Source organism: Nanorana parkeri, unplaced genomic scaffold (genome assembly GCF_000935625.1).
Source record: "Nanorana parkeri isolate BGI_ZX_2015 unplaced genomic scaffold, ASM93562v1 scaffold834, whole genome shotgun sequence".
NCBI classification, from domain to species: Eukaryota; Metazoa; Chordata; class Amphibia; order Anura; family Dicroglossidae; genus Nanorana; species Nanorana parkeri.
The window spans coordinates 20,812-43,167 of record NW_017307102.1 but is presented as its reverse complement, the minus strand read 5'-3'; the positions used below and the strand labels follow the sequence as shown (position 1 = coordinate 43,167).

General features: G+C 43.4%; 1 protein-coding gene across 1 annotated transcript in view; it reads left to right on the top strand.

Annotated features, from left to right (window-relative positions):
• Positions 1 to 18,585, top strand: part of PTPRA (protein tyrosine phosphatase, receptor type A) — a 41,351-nt gene extending 22,766 nt beyond the window's left edge. Inside the window, exons 11-21 of the mRNA XM_018565344.1 lie at positions 572 to 691; positions 2,326 to 2,492; positions 3,205 to 3,340; positions 3,813 to 3,962; positions 4,877 to 4,970; positions 8,008 to 8,084; positions 8,332 to 8,466; positions 10,517 to 10,642; positions 12,885 to 13,036; positions 15,197 to 15,332; positions 18,147 to 18,585. Coding sequence (XP_018420846.1) covers positions 572 to 691; positions 2,326 to 2,492; positions 3,205 to 3,340; positions 3,813 to 3,962; positions 4,877 to 4,970; positions 8,008 to 8,084; positions 8,332 to 8,466; positions 10,517 to 10,642; positions 12,885 to 13,036; positions 15,197 to 15,332; positions 18,147 to 18,221 — 1,368 coding nt within the window. The 3' untranslated portion in view covers positions 18,222 to 18,585. The remainder of the gene's footprint in view (positions 1 to 571; positions 692 to 2,325; positions 2,493 to 3,204; positions 3,341 to 3,812; positions 3,963 to 4,876; positions 4,971 to 8,007; positions 8,085 to 8,331; positions 8,467 to 10,516; positions 10,643 to 12,884; positions 13,037 to 15,196; positions 15,333 to 18,146) is intronic.
• The last annotated feature ends 3,771 nt before the right edge of the window (positions 18,586 to 22,356 follow it).

The window sequence follows — 22,356 nt, the reverse complement described above, 5'->3', positions numbered from 1 at the left end:
CACAACCTGTCAAATGCAACATACTGTTTAAAGTTTGCTGCATCCATAACGCCATGCATTGTGACCCCGGCATGTATGCAGTGCTGAGCAGCCATGATTTGACCTTTAAGGTTGGCAGCCGGGAGACTGGAAAACGTGGATCAACTGCCTGTTTTTACCATCCCCTCAGAACGAGACCCTATGTGGTTGTGTTTTATTGTCAGAGACTATTTTGGGTCTTTTACTGATATAATAGTTTGGATCTACGATAACCCTCTTATCTAATTTCCTTGTTACTTCATTAATAACATGACAGGAGTTCCAACACTATTCAAAGCTTAGACAAAATGGTGCTTTTGCTGGACACAATGGGTAAAGCAAACCTTTTATCTGATTCTGGGTTGTTCAGGTAGTAAAAAGAGCAGCTGCAGTATTCAGAGTTATATCAACCAATCAGCAATAATGTCCTAGCTGACGGTATTGTTGTAAAACTGGTGTGTGTGGTTGCTATATGAGAAGCATGTTGTACTTTAATGAATGAGATTGTGAATATATACCTATTTCTCACTTGTTTATATTCTGTCCCCTGCAGTGTAAATGTGCTCAGTACTGGCCCGACCAGGGTTGCTGGACGTATGGAAATATCCGCGTATCGGTAGAAGATATGACCGTTTTAGTGGATTACACCATACGCAAATTCTGCATCCAACAGGTACAGACTGTTCCTATGACTTTACACTGTCCACCCAGACAAAAACCTACCAATGAATGATGGCGACACAGACCGAAACTTCTGCCCATTTTGCACAAAGTTAACCTGTCCTCTTTTCAAGGGAAGCTGAATTTCTTATCGGCATATCTGCTCTAGGCATTCTTGTGTGCCGAGATTCATTGTGTTAGGCAGTCAGTTTAAAATGCATGGGCTGGAACACATCTCAATGCACACAATCTTTTGTAAGACACGTCACCACACAATGTATTGTAGTGTGCTGCAGTGTGTTCTGGCCATTCTAAATGCATTGTTGTCAGTAACTGCAGTAATATTCCTCAGCATTTTGGTCCGTGGCCTCAATAGTAAACCTCAGCCTTGGTGTCAGTGGCCCCAATCATAAACCTCAGCCTTGGTGTCAGTTGCCCCAATCATAAACCTCAGCCTTGCTGTCAGTTGCCCCAATCATAACCCCAGCGTTGGTGTCAGTGACCGCAGTAATTACCCCCAGCATGTGCCACTGGGTGCATTAACAACCTCTGGCATTGGTGTTGGACACCTTAACACATTGGTGTTGGTGGACTAACATTGATATCAATGGCAGTGCTACTAACGGGCCCCCCAGGTCAGGGCATTGCTGTTAACTCCCCTTCCTCTTGCATTAATCATTGGTGGCCATGCTACGTTACCCTGTTTCCCCGAAAATAAGACCTACCCCGAAAATAAGACCTAGTACTATTTTTGGGAATTGCTAAAATATAAGACCTACCCTGAAAATAAGACCTAGTTGTGACCATTCCCAGGGCCGGCGGTGGCATAAGGGGGAACTTGAAGAGCCGCGGGAGAGGCAGGAGAGAATCAGCCGTGCCAACGAAGCCAGCGATAGAGGAAGCAAGGCGGCAGCGGAGGGAGCAGAGCCGCATAAGCCAATGCTTCCTCTATAGCGCCGGCTCCTGTCACAGGCGGAGTGATACCAAATGCACTCCGCCTGCGAGGAATCTATAGTGAAAGTGCACTTCGCTCATTCTGGCCAGCGATTGGTTAGCAAATTGCTCTTGGAAAGGTACGGCACCCCTGATTGCTCTGATCACCATATTTTTGTACATGAATATATGCAGACTGTTGTACATGAATAAATGTGGATTGTTGTACATTAAAAAAAAAGAATAAGACCTAGTGTGTTTTTTTGAGGCAAAAAAAATATAAGACATTGTCTTATTTTCGGGGAAACACGTTATATACACCATACCTTATTTGCTTTTTACCCATAGCACCTACTGCAATTGAAATCTGGTATGTTCCAAATTTGCTATGAAAAAGGGTGGAGGGTGATATGCTTGAACCCCAATTTCAGACGGAACTTTTTAAAAGCTGTTTAAGAGAGAAAAAGGAAAATTTGTACCATTTCAATGACCTGAAGTATTGAAGCCTTTAGATCAGCATGGGTCCAGACAACCAGAAGAAGGGGAGGGCAGCAGTAGCAGCTTACATAGTCCTCTCTGTAGAAAGGGCAGGCTTCCTATAATGAATGACTGTGCCCCCTTATTTGCATATGTATCTTTAGAACTGAAAGTCACAAGTCTCTTCTACAGACGGGAGAAGTTGGTAACCCTCTGTTTCTCTTTCTCATCTCTCAGGTTGGTGACGTTACAAATAAGAAGCCACAGCGCCTTGTTACACAGTTCCATTTCACCAGTTGGCCTGATTTTGGGGTGCCTTTTACTCCTATAGGGATGCTAAAGTTCCTGAAGAAGGTTAAAAACTGTAACCCGCAGTATGCCGGGGCTATTGTTGTACATTGCAGGTGAGTATGTAAATATACATGACTATGTCCATTGACTGGAGGGTGTTTTTGTGATGTACAACATGACTTTTCAGAAAGACCAATCTAAAGTCTCGTCTGCTGCCGGAGGATAGTAGATGATATGATGTCAGCAGTTTTGTCATGTGGCAGTGCTTGGGCTTAGTGATTGGCTGCTAGACCAGAGCACTGTCACATTGGAAGAGGTCACATGCTTCCTCCATTGCCCTAGCTGCAGTGGAGGACAGAGCAATGGGGGGGGGGCGCTGGTAAGTTGAGAATCAATGGGGTGGGCAATCTACACAGTCACTGAACATGTTTCCAGATTGGATGAAGCAAAATTTAAGAAATTATCTTCTGTTCAATAATCACATTACCTGTTTTCTATCAAGTTTTTGCCGTTATGACAAATGCTTTGGGGACACGCTGAAGATTTAGTTCTGACCTAAACGCCATCTAAAACGACACTGTCCAGCAGGGTGACAACACTGCAGAACAAACAGCGTTGTCACCCGATTATTGGAAGTGGAAGCGCAATGGATTTAGAAGGAGGACCGTCAGGTGAAGAAAAAAAAAAAGATGTTAGAGGATGGACTTGAGAAACAAAAACTGCTGTATGATTGATATTGTCTGATTGCTTCATATGTCACATTTGTTTTTGCTGATCCGCTTTAATAGCTATAGACTTCTGAAACCTGCTGTGTTTGCTCCTTAGTGCCGGCGTAGGTCGTACGGGAACCTTCATAGTCATAGACGCCATGCTGGATATGATGAATTCAGAGAAGAAAGTAGATGTTTATGGGTTTGTCAGTCGGATCCGGGCTCAGCGCTGTCAGATGGTACAAACAGATGTGAGTATAAACAACTGATAAATATACAGAGGGGAATCAAAACGGCAGCAGACAGAATCTGGAGCAGCTGTGCAAACCAATCAGCGTCTCTTCAGTTTGGCTTGTTAAGATTTGAAATGAAAGAGAGAGGCTGATTGGTTACTATGCACAGCTGCTCCAGGTTTTCGCTGCTCCAATTTTGATAAATTCCCTTAATAGTATCGAGTTCACGTACAAGTTACCGATCAAATCAGCTAAGACTAGCCAAGTTAATGTGAAAAATACAGGCTGGAAATGTAAATATAAAATATTTAAATGCAAAAAGATTCTAAATTTTATAGACCTAATAGTTTATACAAAATGAACAATCCAGCTTTGTCACAAAGCATTTGTTTTTCTGATCTAAAGACGTTCCCGTGTCCTGACATTTATTTCTGTGACCCTTGAAAGAAACAACAGAAGCTCAATGCGTCCCTATGTGTGTTTTGTTTAGATGCAGTATGTGTTTATTTATCAAGCACTGCTGGAACATTATCTGTACGGGGACACAGAGCTAGAAGTCACATCTCTGGAAACTCACCTACAGAAGCTGTACAACAAAATCCCTGGGACCAACAGCAACGGCCTGGAGGAGGAATTCAAGGTGAGACCTAAAGCCTTATGAAGCTCATGCTGAGACATTGGCGTGGGGGAAATGATGTGCTCTTAGCAACAGCTTATGTTCAATTAGGCAATTGTGCACTTCCAACTTTGTGACAGTTTGGTGATGCCCCTTTTCTGTTGCGCCTTGACCGTGCCCCTATGCACAAAGCCGACTCCATAAAGACTTGGTTTGTTGAGCTTGGTGTGGAGGATCTGTCTGACTGCCTCTTCCTGTAGTGCTGGCTCAGGTTGCAAACCTATACACAGACACCATGTATCCATTCCTGAGACAAGGCAGTCTGCTGCAAAACAGAAGTTCTCCCCAAGCATGAGAACAGATACAGATTTAAAAGGAAGAGCAGCAAAGAGAAGGGAAACAACCATGGATTACAGTAAGGCGCACATTACAGTATTGTTTTATGTTAAAACATCTGAGGGTTTAATGTCACTTTAAGAGGCTGGCGCCATGCCTTGACCTCAACCCTACTGGACACCTTTGGGATGAATTGCAATACTGATTATGAGCCAGATCTTCTCATCCAACCTCATTACCTGACCTTGCAAGTGCTCTTTTTTGCTCGATGGATGCAAATTCCCACAGACACACTCCAAAAACCCTGTGGAAATCCATCCCTGAGGAGTGGAGGCTATTATAGCTGTTAAGAGGGGCAATTCCAATTGTAGATTTCCATTTGACGATGGTCTATGGCTTTAGGAATAGTAAAGTCTAGATAGTGGGTGACCGTTTACAATAATGTGGTTTATTGGAGTACCCAGCTACAATCTGCTGGTGCCATGACCACACTGCAATGCCATGTGTTGAAATTTTAGGTTTAGGTAAAAAATCTTGTACAGTTCCTAATGAAAACTGCTAAATTTGTGTGCAACATAAGAACTATCTGTTCCTCCTTCCAGAAGCTAACGTCCATTAAAATTCAGAATGACAAAATGAGGACGGGAAATCTGCCAGCCAACATGAAGAAAAACCGAGTCCTGCAGATCATTCCATGTAAGACTATTCTTTTCATGTAGCGTGTTTATGTAGTGCCATTATCTGTTGTGCACCTTACAGAGTACATTGGACCATTCACATTGGGCATTGCAGGCTATTGTGCCTACTACACTCATAGAACTACATATTCATGTCTTTGAACCTGTGCGTAAATTATTGGGTTGTGGGATGACACTGGAGATCCTCGAGGAAATACAAATTACGCAAATTCTGTTCCTTCTGGAAATCCCCCAGCAACGAAATGCCATAGTGCAGTCCAAGCACATTGGAGTATGGTGTGGAGGATCTTAAGAGGCATGCACCAAGCCCTGACCTCAACCCTACTGAACACCTTTGGAATATATGGGAACACTGATAATGAGCTTGGCGTTCTCATCCAACCTCAGTACCTGACCTCGCAAATGCTCTTTTGGCTCCATGGACACAAATTCCCACAGACGCACTCCAAAACTCTTGTGGAAATCCTTCCCAGAGGAGTGGACGCTATTTATAGCCTTAAAGGGGTCGGTTCCATATTAAACAGTGGAAAAATGTCACCAGCACACCATGAGTTGAAAAAGCAAAATATTTTATTGCCAATAGCTGTATCTCATTGGCAAGCGCTTTCGGGGCCTCGCAGGGTCCACTTCATTAGGCTTAGATCTCTAAGCCTGATGAAGGGGACCCTGCGAGGCCCCGAAAGCGCTTGCCAATGAGATACAGCTATTGGCAATAAAATATTTTGCTTTTTCAACTCATGGTGTGCTGGTGACATTTTTCTACTGTTCATGTGTGGCGGTGCCGTCCTCAGTCATTTCGAGCACCCATCTTCATCAAGTGGGAATCCCGGTAAGGAGTGCGGTATGGTTCCTGTTTCTGTCAGTTCCATATTAAAGTCTATGATTTTGAAAAGGTATTCCCATCCAGTTCATTGCTTTGTATGCTGTATCGTCTAGCCACTAAGGTAGGTAAACCATTAGCTGCATTCGTGAAATAAATGAACTTTGCACGATATTCTAATTATTCGAGTTTCACCTGTATGTACAGTCTGTGTATGGTTTGTATGTGTCCTAAACCAAGATGCATTGTAACAAATCCAGTATAGTTTGACCACTAAAATATTTAGTATACTTTTATATTATGTACAGTCTTTCTACCAAGCTGCCTTGCATGTACTGTATATGTACTGTTTAATCAGAATGTCTGACTACTAAGTCACTATCTAGTGTAACATGTTCTGTACAGTTTGGCCATTAAACCACCTGGGTATACTAATGTTTTTTTTGTGATGTCGAACTACTAAGCTATCATGTATAGTTATACAGGTGAAACTCAAATAATTAGAATATCGTGCAAAAGTAATTGCAGTAAGTGCTGCAAAAGGGGCCCAAACCAAGTACTGAGTACATATGCATGCTTGTACTTCTCAGAGGTCCGATATTGTTCTATGTACAATCCTTGTTTTATTGATTGCATGTAATATTCTCATTTTTTGAGGTTGTGGATTTGGGGTTCTTGGGGTTTTCATGAGCTGTAAGCCATAATCATCACAATGATGACAAATCACGGCTTGAATTATCTTGCTTTGCATGTAATGAGTCTCATATATTAGTTTCACCTTTTAAGTTGCATTAGTGAAATAAATGAACTTTGCACGATATTCTAATCGAGTTTCACCTGTATATACTGTGAAACCACTAAGCCTAATGTGTAGTTATACAGTAAAGCCTATATACAAAGTCTGCTTGCAGAGTTGCATACAATTGTGCAGTCTGACCACTAAACCACCCTGTATAGAGAGAGAAATACCCTACTATCTGACCACTAAACCACCCTGTATAGAGAGAGATATACCCTACTATCTGACCACTAAACCACCCTGTATAGAGAGAGATATACCCTACTATCTGATCACTAAGTCACCCTGTATATAGAGAGAGATATACCCTACTATCTGATCACTAAGTCACCCTGTATAGAGAGATATACCCTACTATCTGACCACTAAGTCACCCTGTATAGAGAGATATACCCTACTATCTGACCACTAAGTCACCCTGTATAGAGAGATATAGCCTACTGTCTGATCACTAAACCACCCTGTATAGAGAGAGATACCCTACTATCTGATCACTAAACCACCCTGTATAGAGAGATATACAGTATTCTACTGTCTGACCACTAAGCCACCCTGTATAGAGAGAGATACCCTACTATCTGACCACTAAGTCACCCTGTATAGAGAGATATAGCCTACTGTCTGATCACTAAACCACCCTGTATAGAGAGAGATACCCTACTATCTGATCACTAAACCACCCTGTATAGAGAGATATACAGTATTCTACTGTCTGACCACTAAGCCACCCTGTATAGAGAGAGATACCCTACTATCTGACCACTAAGTCACCCTGTATAGAGAGCTATGCCCTACTATCTGACCACTAAGCCACCAGGCATAGATATATAATCCATCTGATCACTAAGCCATGGTGTGGCTGCGTTAGCTTTATAGTAGGTATTCAGTTGAACAGGATATGTTATGTGTGTGTGTGTGTGTGTGTGTGTGTGTGTGTGTGTGTGTGTGTGTGTGTGTGTGTGTATATTTAAAATAATCTCACATTGCTGTATAAATAGGAGCCATAATAAACACCTGTGCTATGCCAACAATAGCTAGAGAGTTTAGTGTTGGTAAAGCTGCTACATTGTGGCCTCATTCACACAGCGTAGAGTCGGGCCATACAGATCCTTGCGGCCTGCATGGCGGTATCGAGCCATTCCCCGGAAGGACAGGTGCTGTGTGTGATTGTACGCAGCAGCCTGTTCCTCCCTATGGGAGGACGCGGCTGTACGCGGTCGTGCGCTCACTCGAGCTGCACATCCGTGAGGGTGTCCGTGCTCACACACGCACAGGATCCATCCTGTCTGTCAGTGGTTCCTCATCCCCCAACTTGCCTGTTCTCTGTAACACTTGGAGAAAATAAAATCGTCCACCAAGAGGTGCTGTCATCAAACAAGACACTGATTAATATTTCCATTCCTTTTTCTCCTGCAGATGAATTCAACAGAGTCATTATTCCTGTGAAGAGGGGAGAGGAGAACACAGACTATGTAAATGCCTCTTTTATCGATGTAAGTTCATTCTGCATTTCTCAGGCACCAGATAATACTCTGTAAAGGTTCTCATTGATCAGGTATAACTAGTAGTTGTTAAGCTGGGTGTACGCTGTTCAGCATACGGAGGAGAAATTTCAGCACTTCCTCCTTTTTATAAAAGTATATTTTGCTTTCAGTTTATGCAGGTTCTCTTCATCGGTCTTGTCATTACTGAAGGATCCATTTCTGATCATTTTAGGATGGTGTTCCTTTTGTCTTGCAGGGTTATCGACAAAAGGACTCGTACATTGCCAGTCAGGGGCCATTGCGGCACACAATGGAAGATTTCTGGCGGATGATCTGGGAGTGGAAGTCGTGTTCGATCGTTATGTTAACAGAGCTGGAGGAGAGGGGGCAGGTGGTAATCCCAGATCTACTGCAAAACCCATAACTTGTCGATCAGAACATACACAACTAGGCCCTAAAGAATACTGAATAGCACAGAACTGAGCAAACTTACTCCGTCATACTTTTACAGCTAATGGCCAGTTGATTGGTTTCATACAAAACTGAAAAAAAGAAGTTATATATTGAGGGAGAAAAAAACAGGTATTGTAGGCACTCAAAGGGCTTCTCTGCTGTCTTCACCAATGAAAGCCCTTTGAGTGCCTACAATACATATGGCTTAATTATTTGTTGTGTGGTGCACCATGGCATTTACTTAAAATGGAATGCTGATACCACCTTTCTTTGCAGGCAATAGAACCATTCTTGGGACATGGCATTTCTCTATTGCTGTTTAGCTAGATCATACCATCAAAAGATTTTGCCCAAGGAGATCCCTTTACTCCTCCTGTGTAGCACAGTAAAGCGTTCTTAGACCAGAAGCTATCCACTTGTCTCATTCTGTCACATATCCCAAAAATAAGATTATACCTAATTTCAGGACATTTGATCGAGCCATGGATCAAAAGAGGTTGCCCAAGGAGATCCCTTTACCCCTCCTTGTGTGTAGCGGAGTAAATCCTTCTTAGAATAGAAGGTATCCGCTTGTCTCATTCTATCACATAGCCCAAAAATAAGGGGATTATTCCTCATTTTAGGACAGTGGACAGAGCCATGCAAATAGATTTTGTTTTGGGATATCTAATGGAATGAGATGTGAATACCTTCTGTTTTAGGTCTGTAGGCTATACATTGCTATGCATTGATTCATTTTGAGAACGTTTGATTTGTTTGTCCCTTTTCATCATAACCTATATGGTTATGCAGTTCCTTCTTTGAGTGCAAATCCACAGATACAGGTTTTGGTGCTCACTTGCAACCAAGATATCCAAGAACTGAAATGCAGATTCCTGGAGCACTCTCGGTGATAACGCTCCTGAATCTGCCTTCACTTAGCAGGCACTTGTTTAACCAGGTCACTTCCCTGGTCTCTGTTTGTGCTTGGACAATCTGCTGGTGATATCTTGGATTGGGACTTATGTTGTGGCAGCACCCTCTACCATTTCACCATAGAACCCTTCTATGATTGGGTCTGAATGCTGTATGGAGTGCACTGGACTTCTTGTATTTAGGGAGTTTTGTAACCCTATAAAAGGAAGTGTCTGATCAAGGGCCTGCTAAGTTAAAGGAGAACTATGACATGAGTGATTTCCACTCACGTCATAGTTATAAGCCGACCTGTGACAATGAGACTGTCACAGGTCGGCTCAGTAGATCGGGAGGTGAGGGAAAACATACCGGGTTCCCTCACCTCTCGATCCTGTCACGGCTCTCTGCCGTGACAGGGGGAGGGGCTGGATTCCCCCCTCCCTGCTCCGATCTGCCAGCGATGACTGGCGGAACGGACGGGGGAGGGGGCGGGTTCAGCTGGCTCTGCCTCTAGATAGGCAGAGCCAGCTGTCACTCACGCAGCTGGGCGGATCCCGTCATCTAAGTCGGGATCCGCTCCAAGTACGGCGTCTCAGTATACCGCGAGCTGTAGCGCGCGGTATACTGAGCTTAGGGTGACGGAGGACGCTAGTTTGTGTCCTCCCGTTACCCCAAGGAGAACTATGGGGAAAAACACTGACCCCATAGTTCTCCTTTAAGGCAGATTCCAGGAGCGTCATCACCGAGAGTGCTCCAAGAATCTGTCTTCATTTCAATTCTTTGATATCTTGGTTGCAAGTGAGCACCAAAACCTGTACCTGTAATGATTGCAAATCCACAATAACACGTCAAAGCTTATATGATATTTTATTGAGTAGGTTTACATATGCTTTAACCACTATGCTACCATGCTGCCTGATGTGTATGTATGTATGCATGCTTGAGTCCTGCAAAGATATTGGTCAGTAAACAGATCCTTGAAATATACTGCAAAATGACCTACTTATTTTCACTAGACATGGGAGTCTGTGTAACTTGTGTTTTATAATTGCAGACTTACTTTGGTAAATACATCTTTACTTTATTCTTTTTAGGAAAAATGTGCGCAGTATTGGCCGTCAGAAGGGACCATGTCTTTTGGTGATATTACCATGGAGCTGAAGAAGGAAGAAGAGTGTGAAAGCTACACAGTGCGAGACCTGCTGGTCACCAACACCAGGGTGAGGACTTCCTCTTGTCAACCATCTTGTCGCATCTTTTCAGGAAAAGTGCAACTGTTCATATACAGGTTATGTTGAGAAGTAAGAATACATCGATACCGATGCTAGTATCAGTGCCCATACCGAGTATTTGGGCGAGGACTCACTCTCCCAAATGCTCCGATTCTTATGGCGATAACGGAGCTTCAGTCAGAGGGAGATTTTCTCTAACCGGCAGTGCCGCAAGGGAACATGGAGCCAGCTTCACCGGCCAATCAGGAAGCCGTGCCGTGGGCAGTGACTGGTGGCCCGGCTTCATGATTGGGTTGGATGCCGGCTTCCCAGCCAATCAGCATGGAGTCGGGCAAACAGCATGGAGCCGGCTTCCCGGCCAATCAGGAAGCAGAGCTGCAGGTAATGACATGCCTCCCAGCTTCTTCATTGGCCGGGAAGCCAGCCATGGAGCTGGCCAAACTGCATGAAGCCAACTACCTCGCCAATCAGGAAGCCGGGCAGTGGGTAATGACCCGCCTCCACACTTCCTGATTGGCGGGAAGGTGGCTCCATGCTACCTGAAGTATTGGTATTTGGTATCGGCGAGTACCGAAATATAAATATCGGTACTCGATACCGGAAAACCTGTATTGGTGCATCCCTAGTGAGAAGCGACTATCAAAAAGGCCTACAACCAAATCAGTGCATAGTACAGTAAAGCCTTTTTGGAATAGCAGGTATTTCCCAAAATTAAGAGGATTATTCCTGATTTCAGGACAGTGGACAGAACCATACAAACCATTGCTTTTCTCCCCGTTAGCCAGTCTTCATCCAGAACTGCTGGTGTATAGTGCAAATATTAAAAAGCCATTTATTACGCCAAATAAGTCTACTCCTAGTTCATATTTCCTAGGGGCTTCCCTCCTATGGGTGGATCTGCCCTACCCTTTTTTTTGCCCCTTGTTTCCATAACTAGCCAGAGACTAGTGCAACTAGTTATGAGTTGGAGTAACAAGTTGACGTTCCACCTCTATTTACCTGAATATGGAAGCCCAATGTTATTTGCTTTAGCCTATGTTCACAGACTCCAGTTTTTAACGTTGTGCGGTCTGTGTTTATGTATTTCTGCCTCTCATTCTTTGTATTTGAAAAAAAATCGAAAACCTAGATAAAGAATTAAAAGAAGACCTTCAACCGAATGAGTGCATAGCACAGTCAAGTCGCCTTTGGTTGTATTGTCATGTTGGGTCGAGGTCTACACCAGAAATGGCTCTGTAATGTTAGGCTATATTTGTACTGTACACCAGTGATTCTGGATGTGCATTTGGCTTTTTTGGGCATAAATGAAAGATTTGTATTGCTCCCCTATTGTTCTAAATGAGGAAGAATCCTTTTATTTTTGGGATATGTAATGGATTGAGACATGTGAATACCTTCTGTTTTTAAGGCTTTACTGTGTTCACCTTGAGTAAAGAAACTACATTGGGAAGCTGGCTGCTGTGGGCGACCTCAATGAACTGCCATTACATTACATAGGGAGGAAGCGAGTTAGAATTTCTAAGCAAGTAAAAGAACACTTAAAATTGGAAGCAGCAATTTTTTTCTATATTTTTAGGGTATGATGCGACTGAAAACATGTAATGAATATAAAGTAGGTGTTATGCCATTTTGGCTGCGCCAATAGAAATATACTGTAACAAGGAACTTTTAGCAGCCAATCGGAATGAAAGAGACACTAAACATGAGGTTGTAGTCCATCACATGAGTGAGCTTGGAGCGGTGGCTACTTTAAACACACACAGGGACCATGGGAAACAAAAGTAGTCACCCTCCAGAAGGATGGACAGTGTCAGCACAAATTCAGAGACGATTTGAGGATCTACAGCCGAGTGATACACAAATAAGATACATTTCAGTTAATGATGTAATCTCTGCTGCTGGACCTAACTTTGACTTCTGAATGCACGCACATAAAGCAGTTTAGATTTGATTACAAATGAGAGGATCAAAGAGAATAGTGCATTGTTCCCATACATCACAAGCTTTAGAACTCCATTAGAAATGTTCCAATCACTTCTTTCTCCATTCAGCCTGAAAAAATAATTTGGAGAGAAGTCCACAGATTGGTCATTGTTTTCAACAGAAAAGTACCTAAAGAGCATTGCCTGTGTATGTGCATTAGTAGAAAGTGTGGAGGTTGTCTCAGGACTCTGCAGTATTATAATGGTTGTGTGGGATATTACAATGAGATCGTTTTATTCCCATGCAGGAAAACAAAGCCCGCCAAATTAGACAGTTCCACTTTCACGGGTGGCCGGAGGTTGGAATTCCTACTGATGGGAAAGGAATGATAAATATCATCGCAGCTGTCCAGAAACAGCAACAGCAGTCTGGGAACCATCCCATCACCGTACACTGCAGGTGAGTTACTGGTACTCCATCACTGCACTCTACGGGTGAGTTCTGGTACTACTTCTAGGAGGGGTATTCCTTCACTCACTCTACTACTTCGAGGAAGTACTCAATAATTGCACTCTGTGAGTGAGTTCTGTAACTATTTCTAGGAGGTACTTAATTACTGCGCGCTATGGTTGAGTTTTGGTACTACTTCTAGGAGGTACTACATCACTGTGCGCCGTGGGCGGGTTTGTTTCTTCGAGGAAGTACTCCATCACTGCACTCTGTGGGTGAGTTCTGGTACTACTTGTAGAAGGTACTCCATTACTGCACTCTACGGGTGAGTTCTGGTAGTATTTCTAGGGGGTACTCCATTACTGCACTCTGTGGGTGAGTTCTGGTACTACTTCTAGGAGGTACTCCATTACTGCACTCTGTGGGTGAGTTCTGGTACTACTTCTAGGAGGTACTCCATTACTGCACTCTGTGGGTGAGTTCTGGTACTACTTCTAGGAGGTACTCCATTACTGCACTCTGCGGATGAGTTCTGGTACTACTTCTAGGAGGTACGTAATTAACATACATTGCAGGTGAGTATTGGTGGTTGGGTACTGGTGTTGCCTGTAATAGGCACTGTAGTAGTAGACAGTAATCTTCTGTTAAATACCATTTATTTTTGGGGAAAAAAATTAAATAAAAGGCGCTCTAAATCGAGGAAAGGTGAGGAAGGCGTTATTTGGGGTTAACAAGGTTTTTCTTAACCTTTACAGGTTTGCTGCAGCCAGTAGTAGTTAGTCTTATTTAACTGAACTCGTTCTATCACATTGAACCCATTTTGTAGCTTATTTGAGCCACTTCTTCCGTTTTAATGAGTATCGGGAACATACACTCGTATTTATATCAACTTTAAATCAGATTTAAACCCAAAACAATGTAATACACTGCAGCTTACCAACCCTTGGGTGTGGTGGCCACGTTGGTTTCCCTTGTTTAGGGGGTTTTTCCTTCATTTTCCTCTGGTGATCCGGCCAGTATCACACTTCCTGTCTTAGAGTGGCTCCACTTACGCCTCCCTTGATTTATGGCGGAGTGGCATTATTACCCTGTGGAGAGCATAGATTCATATAGACTTTACATGAGTGACTAATATTAAAGCTGAACTCCAGATAACACCGTTTTTTTAAGCAGTTACAGAAAGTTTTTTTTCTTTTTTGGGATAAAGTTTTTACCTGAATGAAAAAAGTTGACTATCATAAAGATCCCTGTCAGTGTTAAATGGTTTCCCTCGACCCTCTACCTACCACTTTTGCTGGAGATCCTGGGTCTCTACCTATAACATCGAGCCCCAGGGTGCATCTTTTATGTTTTAGCGAAGTCTCAGTTCCACGCCTTATATCTTTTAGATTTTGTAGTCTGTCTGAACATATTGAGAGGAATTTATCAAAAGTGGAGCAGACAAAATCTGAAGCAGATGTGCATGGCAACCAGATAGTTTCTTTCATTTTCAAATCGTAACCGAACATACTCAAAAGAGAACTGATTGGTTGCTATGGGCAACTGCTCCAGATTTTGTCTGCTTTAACTTGATAGCAATTATTATTATTCAGGGTTTATATTGGGCCAACAGTTTGCGCAGCGCTTTACAATATAAGGAAGACATTACAATCACAATACAATTCAAGACAAGATGGTAAGGAGGGCCCTGCCCATGAGGGCTTACAATTTAAAAGGGAGGGGCCAGTGATACATGAGGAGGGAGCTGCGTGGGGATGAATTGTTTGAGAACGTGATGGTTGAGTGCTTGGGTTGAGCTGGGATAGGCTTCCCTGAAGAGATGAGTCTTAAGGGAACGCCTAAAGGCAGTCAAGGTGGGAGATAGATGGACAGGTTGGGGTAAATCATTCCATGTATTGGGTACTGCAATGCATGACTCTGAATGAAAGACAGAACTGTATGGGAACATTCATGCAAACCAAAAATTTGCGATGAGCCAGTTCTCCTTTTCTAGAACCGATTTGCTACCGATCCCATTCATGAAAAGATATCTGCTATTTTCATGTGCTAAGGAGGGTACAACACCAGGAGATGTCAGGAATTTTAGACCTTAGGATGGTGCTACTATGAAATGATACACAAATTACTACGAAGAAGTGCTAAGGTTCATTGTGTTGTCTTCTTGCCCAGTGCTGGCGCGGGGAGGACGGGGACGTTCTGCGCTCTCAGTACGGTGCTGGAGAGAGTGAAAGCAGAAGGGATACTAGACGTCTTTCAAACAGTGAAAAGCTTGAGATTGCAAAGGCCACACATGGTGCAGACACTGGTAAGTGCCTTCTTGTCAAATGCTTATGCATGTTCAGAGGCTGCGTAAAGTAAACAGGAATATATGGAAGTACCTTTTGTGGTTATAAAGTGATACATATTTTGATTTACAGATTTATTTATAGGCACTGGCACTTTATCCATTCAGGTATTCATCTCTCTAGTATTCCCCCCCCAACTACTCCTCCCTTTGTGTCTGTAACCTGTCATAGCCTAGAGAGCGCACTGATGTCACCACTCCAATCTTAAGACAGTGCTCGGGCTTAGAGATTGGCCTCTAGTCCCGAGCACTGCATTATAAGAGCTGCTCACATGCTCCTCTGTACTTGGAAACACCAGATTTGGTTCAGTATTTTGTGTTGGGGGAATTGCTGGAGAGGACGGTAGAAATGGGGGAAGGATGGGAGGGGAAGGATGGGAGGGGAAGGGAGGGTTACTGAATGGGCAAAGTAGCAGTGTCTCTTTAAATTATGCTTCCTCTGCGAGATGTTAGAATTCTTCAGTTGTGGAAGGGGTAGAGGCAGAAGCCTTGTAAACTGGAAGTCCCAATTAAACAAGTAGTTCAATTTGAACCATTTTCGATCCTATAAGGGAACCTGCCAGGACAGGATACAACTGAGGGAGCAATCATAATCTGCTGATTTTTAAAGGGGAAGGCTGTCCCATGATGTCACACTGCTTAAAGTTGAACTACAGCTTTACAAATGTATATATACTTACACTGGCCCAGCTTGGCACAATGTTAGTTTTTTCATTTAAATGATCCCTGGCAGGGTCATAGGGATGGTTTAATACCATGTAATAGCTGCAGCTACTACAGTGTTTTACATTGTCTTCCAGTTATAGGAATAGCCGCTGTGCTGAGCGACTTCCCCTGTGTTGTTAAAACACTGCAGGTCACTCCCTCAGCACAGCGGCCATTCAGAGAATGTCTAGTATTTCTCAATGAATACTAGGCGTTCACTGATTGGGCTATGAGTGTGCTTTACAAATGTGCTTAGCACGCCACTGACTTCCAATATCTTAGATATTGATATCTGGTCTCTGTTAAAAATAAGCCCCATAGTGTCTTGTACTGAGGTCAGTAAAGTTAATTTTGGATCTTATGCCAGAGGACACTTACTCAAAGCATCTTCAGTGAAATCAGTGTTGGCCCAGTAGCACACATTCAGATTGGCACTTTAAAATGCCAAGTGACTAAAGAAACCAAAATGCATCCTGAATGGGTGATCAGCTGACGAGTCGGGTTTTCCAAAGAAGCCCCCGACTTCTGCCAAGGAGCTGAGGGGCTATCATTCCTTAAGTTCTCTCTCTGCTCTCCAAAAATCCAGTCTGGACTTTTCCACTCGGTGATCCCTTCCTATCAGCTGGGAAATGTAGAAGGTTTTCAATCTATGCAAAAAAAAAATTACCTTAAAGGAGAACTATGGGGTTAAGTATTTTCCCCATAGTTTTCCTTAGGGTAACGGGAGGACACAAACTAGCGTCCTCCCGTCACCCTAGGCTCAGTATACCGCAAGCTGTAGCTCGCGGTATACTGAGCCGCTGAAGCGGATCCCGACAATTGTGCCGGGATCCGCCCAGCTGCGTGACTGACAGCTGGCTCTGCCTATCTGGAGGCAGAGCCAGCTGTACCCTCCCCCGTCCGTTCCGCCAGTCAGCGCTGGCGGATCGGAACGGGGAGGGGGGAATCCAGCCCCTCCCCTGTCAAGGCAGAGAGCCGTGACAGGATCGAGAGGTGAGCGAACGCCGGTATGTGTTCGCTCACCTCCCGATCTACTGAGCTGACCTGTGACAGTCTCATTGTCACAGGACGGCTAGAACTATGAGGTGAGTGAAAGGCACTCACCTCATAGTTCTCCTTTAACAGATGTTTTTAAATCCCTACTGTATTTATTATTGTGCAAATCATCCATATCGTGCTGCATACACCGTAATAAATATGCTTGCAGTTTTGTGTTTTATTTTATGTACTTACTGTGTGGTGGAGAAAGTACTCTGTGCTGGCAGCACACTTGTAGAGTCCAGCGCCGCTCTCACACCCGACGCAGCGGCCTGGGTTTCCAGAGGTCTGATGCACCCACTGCACAGTGCTTCAATCAAATCACTCATCCTCATAGTTCGAGCCGACGTGTGGCACTGAAACTGTCGGCTCAATAGATTGGGAAGTGAGCGAACACATACCGATCTTCTCGATCATCTCCCTGCAGAGAGCCGTGACTGTCACGGCTCCCTACAGGGATTCCCCCCCTCCCCGATCCTCCAGCACTGACTGGCGGAAAGGATGCGGGAGGGGGCGGGCACAGCTGGCTCACAGCTGGCTCTGCCTCTAGATAGGCAGAGCCCGCTGTCACTCACGCAGCTGGGTGGATCTCGACAGCATTGTTGGGATCCGTCCCGGCTGCGGCGCTCTCAGTATACCGCAAGCTGTGGCTCGCGATATCCTGAGCTTTGGGTCACGGGAGGACGCTAGTTTATGCCCTCCCGTGACCCTCAAGAGAACTATGGGGAAAGATGCTGACCCCATAGTTCTCCAAGTAATTTTCAGGCCTAAATGTACACAAAAAAAGCAAAAATAGATCTGGCAGCAAAAGGGTTAAACCTTGCTGCAGCACACAATATGCTTTTTTTTAAAAGACAAGCAAATCACTGTATATGTAGCCTAACTGTTACAGTAATGCAGAAGTTTCAATTTGGGCTTTAATTAATAAATATATATATAATTTGTTAATAATTTTTAATGTATTCAATTATAAAAATGTTAATTATGCTAAAAATGCATATTGCTAATTTCTTCTTCTCTTCGCCTTCGCAGGAGCAGTACGAATTCTGCTACAGAGTGGTTCAGGAATATATTGACGCATTCTCGGACTACGCCAACTTCAAATAAAACCAAGGGCAGGACACGACCGTGGCCTTTAATATTTTGTAATATTCTATTTAATAATATATCTAGACCAGTGTATATATCTTAACTGTTTTAGAGGACTGGTACAATGTGCTTTATATTAGCTGGAAATTATATATGTAGCAAAGTGATTAGTGCGAACAGACATTTTTTTTTTTTAATTTGAATACAATAGCTGGATGTTTGGATTTTTATTTTTTATTTTTTTTTATCATCATCATCCCCTCATCCATTTGCTTTGACCCGTGGTCCACCCCTAACATGACAAGAAAAGCCTTTGTGGAATGTTCTAGATAGACTCCTGGGAAGCACAGCCGTCTAAGGTTTACTGCCGTTCTGAGTAGGCTTGACATGATTGCCACGCAGCCGGAGGCCTTGTTCTGCTGCAGACGAGGCCTTGGGCTGATGGACGCCTCTGCAGTGTGGAAGGAGGTACAGAAGCCATTTTGGAATTGGCTTTTTGCAGTTGTAAAAATTCTGCCGTGTGATGCGTAATACTGAATATACATTCCAAGCTGTTTAATCTATCTAGCTCATTGACTGAACGGCTGCTGGGGCAACTTCAATTTATCTACAGTTTTCCCTCAGCAAGTGTTCCTACTGTCTGCATATGAAATATACGGGTTGACACGATGATCACGAGAACATGGCCTGTTCATATTTAGGATATCATTGATTTAAGTCAATTGACCACAATGTAGGAATATGCTTAGCTCCCAAGGAAGTGGTGGTCAATGATGCTAGGTCATATATTATAATTAGGTGGCCAAACAATACCTGCCTTTGCAGGGTTTGCAGGCAACTTACGAATGCATATTCAACCAGAGCACAGAAAAGTTTTCCTTGTGGAATTTCAGGTCATATTCTGTGTAAAGGTCCAGGCCACAAAATGGTTGACCACACAATTACAGGCTGTGTTCTGTGGTGCGACACCAGCAAATTGGTTGAAATAAGGCCTAAGGTCCCAATGTGGATGCATTACTGATATGTTGGGTCGCTTTCTAGTGTAGTGGTCCAATTTACAAAAAAGTTTCCCTAGGTCTAGGGAGTAATAGATTGTGATCTGATGAGCAGTTGATTAGCTCACACAATGACCCTCCAAGAATGTATAGGTCACCACGGGCATGGTCCCAACAACAAAATGGCTATCCCTTGGCTCTAAGATATCACTGAATGTATGGGCCATATTCTAATGAGCATTTGCCAACCCAGAAAATGGCTGCTCTCAGAATTCATGACTTCTGCTGCAGTGAATGTTGGTTTTACAAACACAAAATGGGCTGCCTAATGCCTGTGAGATGTCAAAGTTTGTAGGCCTCATTCTGGTCAGGCCACTACTTTTTACTGGCCAACACAGTTTAGAGGGAACCACATCGAATGTCAGGAATTCTCTTGGCTAAGCCCGGAAGCTGAGATGTATGTAGATCACGTTCCTGGGTTGAGGAGTTCAAAGTGCTTTTGCCAAAAAAGAGCGGAATTTACATACGTTGAGGCAAAATTAAATATTGTTACAGTAAGTGGGACTCCAGCTGAAACCTTCCCCCCCCCAAGCTTTGTACAAGGTGGGGGAAAGGGTTCTAGTAGTTTTCATAACTGTGTAGCTGTTGATGTTTCCTCACCTCTTGTATGACAGACGAAGTGAGGAGAAATCTCTCTGACAAAATAGCATATAAAAGAATAGATGTGGAGACCGGTTCCAGTTTAAATTGGCCTATTTTATTTTAAAAGAGTCTGCCTGGGCCAAATCCAAAATAAACACATTTCTGCAATATATCTGTGTTTTACCATGTTTTGTCTCTTTACAAATGCTGCAAGTATAGACAAATACCTGTTCTGCCAGAAATCTAGTGAGCTCCTAACTTTCTGCGGACAATACAGCGTCTTTGCTGCACTGGAATCCCATGAAGTGTTGTCAGCCCTGCCTTAGTTCTCCTTTGCTGGATTACAGAACATCCCCCATATCTTCATAAGCAGAAGGTGTTCTGTAGTCCAGCAAGGTAGAACTCTGATGGGGCTGAGAATACTGCTGGGGATTTCAGAGGTAGATTTGTCAGCTCACCAAAGGAAGTTAGGAGCACATCGGAATTCTGGCAAATCAACAGGTATTTTTGTGTATAAATATCGAGACGAGATGGGGAAATGGGAAATCTATTACAGATGTGTGCTGAATGTTTTTTATGTTGCCCAGACACAACTGGACTGGATTGCCCAGACTGGACCAGCAAGCCTTGCTGGTCCAGTGTTCTGGCCATTTTCTTCCATCTTTCCCAATGCCATGTTTCATGCTGATTATCACCAGTTTGCTGCTCTTTCTCCCAGCTCTATGTAGAACCTTCAACCAAAGGCCTTCCTCCCTACTAACACCTATTGCCAATCATAAGACACCTGGACAGTATGAATGCTTTATTTACATCGAGTGGGTTTGATCGCCAGGATTCCATTGCCGCTTTGTCTCAACTATACAATAGATGGGATTTGCTGGTGCAGAAATCTGTTAAAGGGCGTTTTCTCACCTCTCAACCAAAGGAGGGAATGCACAGTAGGGCTTGCTAGAATTCTCCATGTTAAAACAGATTTGGTGTGCACATGTTGCCTAAGAGGAACGGACCCTTAAGTAGTTAAACTACAACTTATCTAGCAAGTCCTTGTTTTTTTCCATTCTTCAAGCCTGCACCAGGAGACATGGTTCTCTCTATGACACCCTGCCTCATGGCCCATAGTTGTCTAGTAAAGGCCCTGGGGACCTAGCACAAGGAAGCAGCTTCTAGCCCAATATCCATGCGGGCAGTACCAGGCATGGGGGAAGAGATGGGGCGTATCAGTGGTGACGAGGTGACATTTCTTATATCTCTCCCCTCTTTTTGTGGAACATGAGGGGGAAGCGAGTGAGAAGACGCCTATGTGAGCATTGCCTAAGTATACTCTGCTGTGAACCTGTACACTTTTATTTTTTATTTTTTTGTGGCACCTTATTGTATGTTTTTGTTAATTTCTTAAATTGTCTTATACTGAAAGTATCATTGATGACAATAAAAAGAAAACCCAGTGGCATTGTACAGATATTTGGTGGGCTGTCCTAATTTCTCTAGAAATGCTTCCTCCTATTAAAGCCCAATTAAAGTGTTGAGAAAATCTTCACTCTGGTCTTAAAAATGGCAACAAGACACCTTTAGAAATGTTTAGTAATTACAATCAACAAACAGATACTTCTAGATAATTGCCGGCTTTGTATTCTTTGTATGGCTTATTTTTCTTTTCCTTCCCATTCTTCTCGTGGTGGACATTTTTACACATGGCAGATCTCCATCTGTCATGTGACCGGTCATATTATTATTCAGGATTTATATAGCGCCAACAGTTTGCGCAGCGCCCTTACAATATAAGGAAGACATTACAGTTACAATACAATTCAAGACAAGATGGTAAGGAGGGTCCTGCCCCTGAAGGCTTACAATATCATCCTAGGGGGAAAAAAACGCCTTTCCCCTGAGATCTCACAAGATGTTGCAGTTTGCAGATGAGATTTCACAGGAAGGCACTGGTGATGTAGCCTTCCCAGGATGCATCTGGGAGGCCAGGGCTACATCACTGGTGCCTCACTCAACCTGAAAGTGGAAAAACAATAATTGTAAGTAAGAGGAAAATGCTTACTGAATGTAAGATACTTTCATATCATCATGCAGAGCTACATACTGATGTGATGTTTAGAGAGAGGGGGGTAAAAGTCCGCTTAAAGAATAGAAACTGCTTCCACAGTCTGTAAAAGGATTAAATGTGAGATTCTTACTGCGATTGGTGGTAACAAAGCTGTCCAGAAGCAGCCCATAATCTAAGGCAAAGGCAGCAAAGAAGTGTGAGTGCACAAGTCTCTCTGCAGCTGTCTGACTCGGGGTGGCTGGGAGGGGGAGTGTCAGACTGCTGCAGAGAGACTGCTGCCTTTACAAAGCACACACTGGTTCTTCTACCTTGGATTCTAGGCTGCTGCTGGGAAGTAATTTCACTAAAAGTACAGTAAGAACTTTACATTGAAGCTTTTTGAAAATTGTTGAATGTTTCTTGCTGCATTCTCCTTCAGATTTAATTGAGCTTTAAAGTGTATCTAAACCCAAGAACAAAG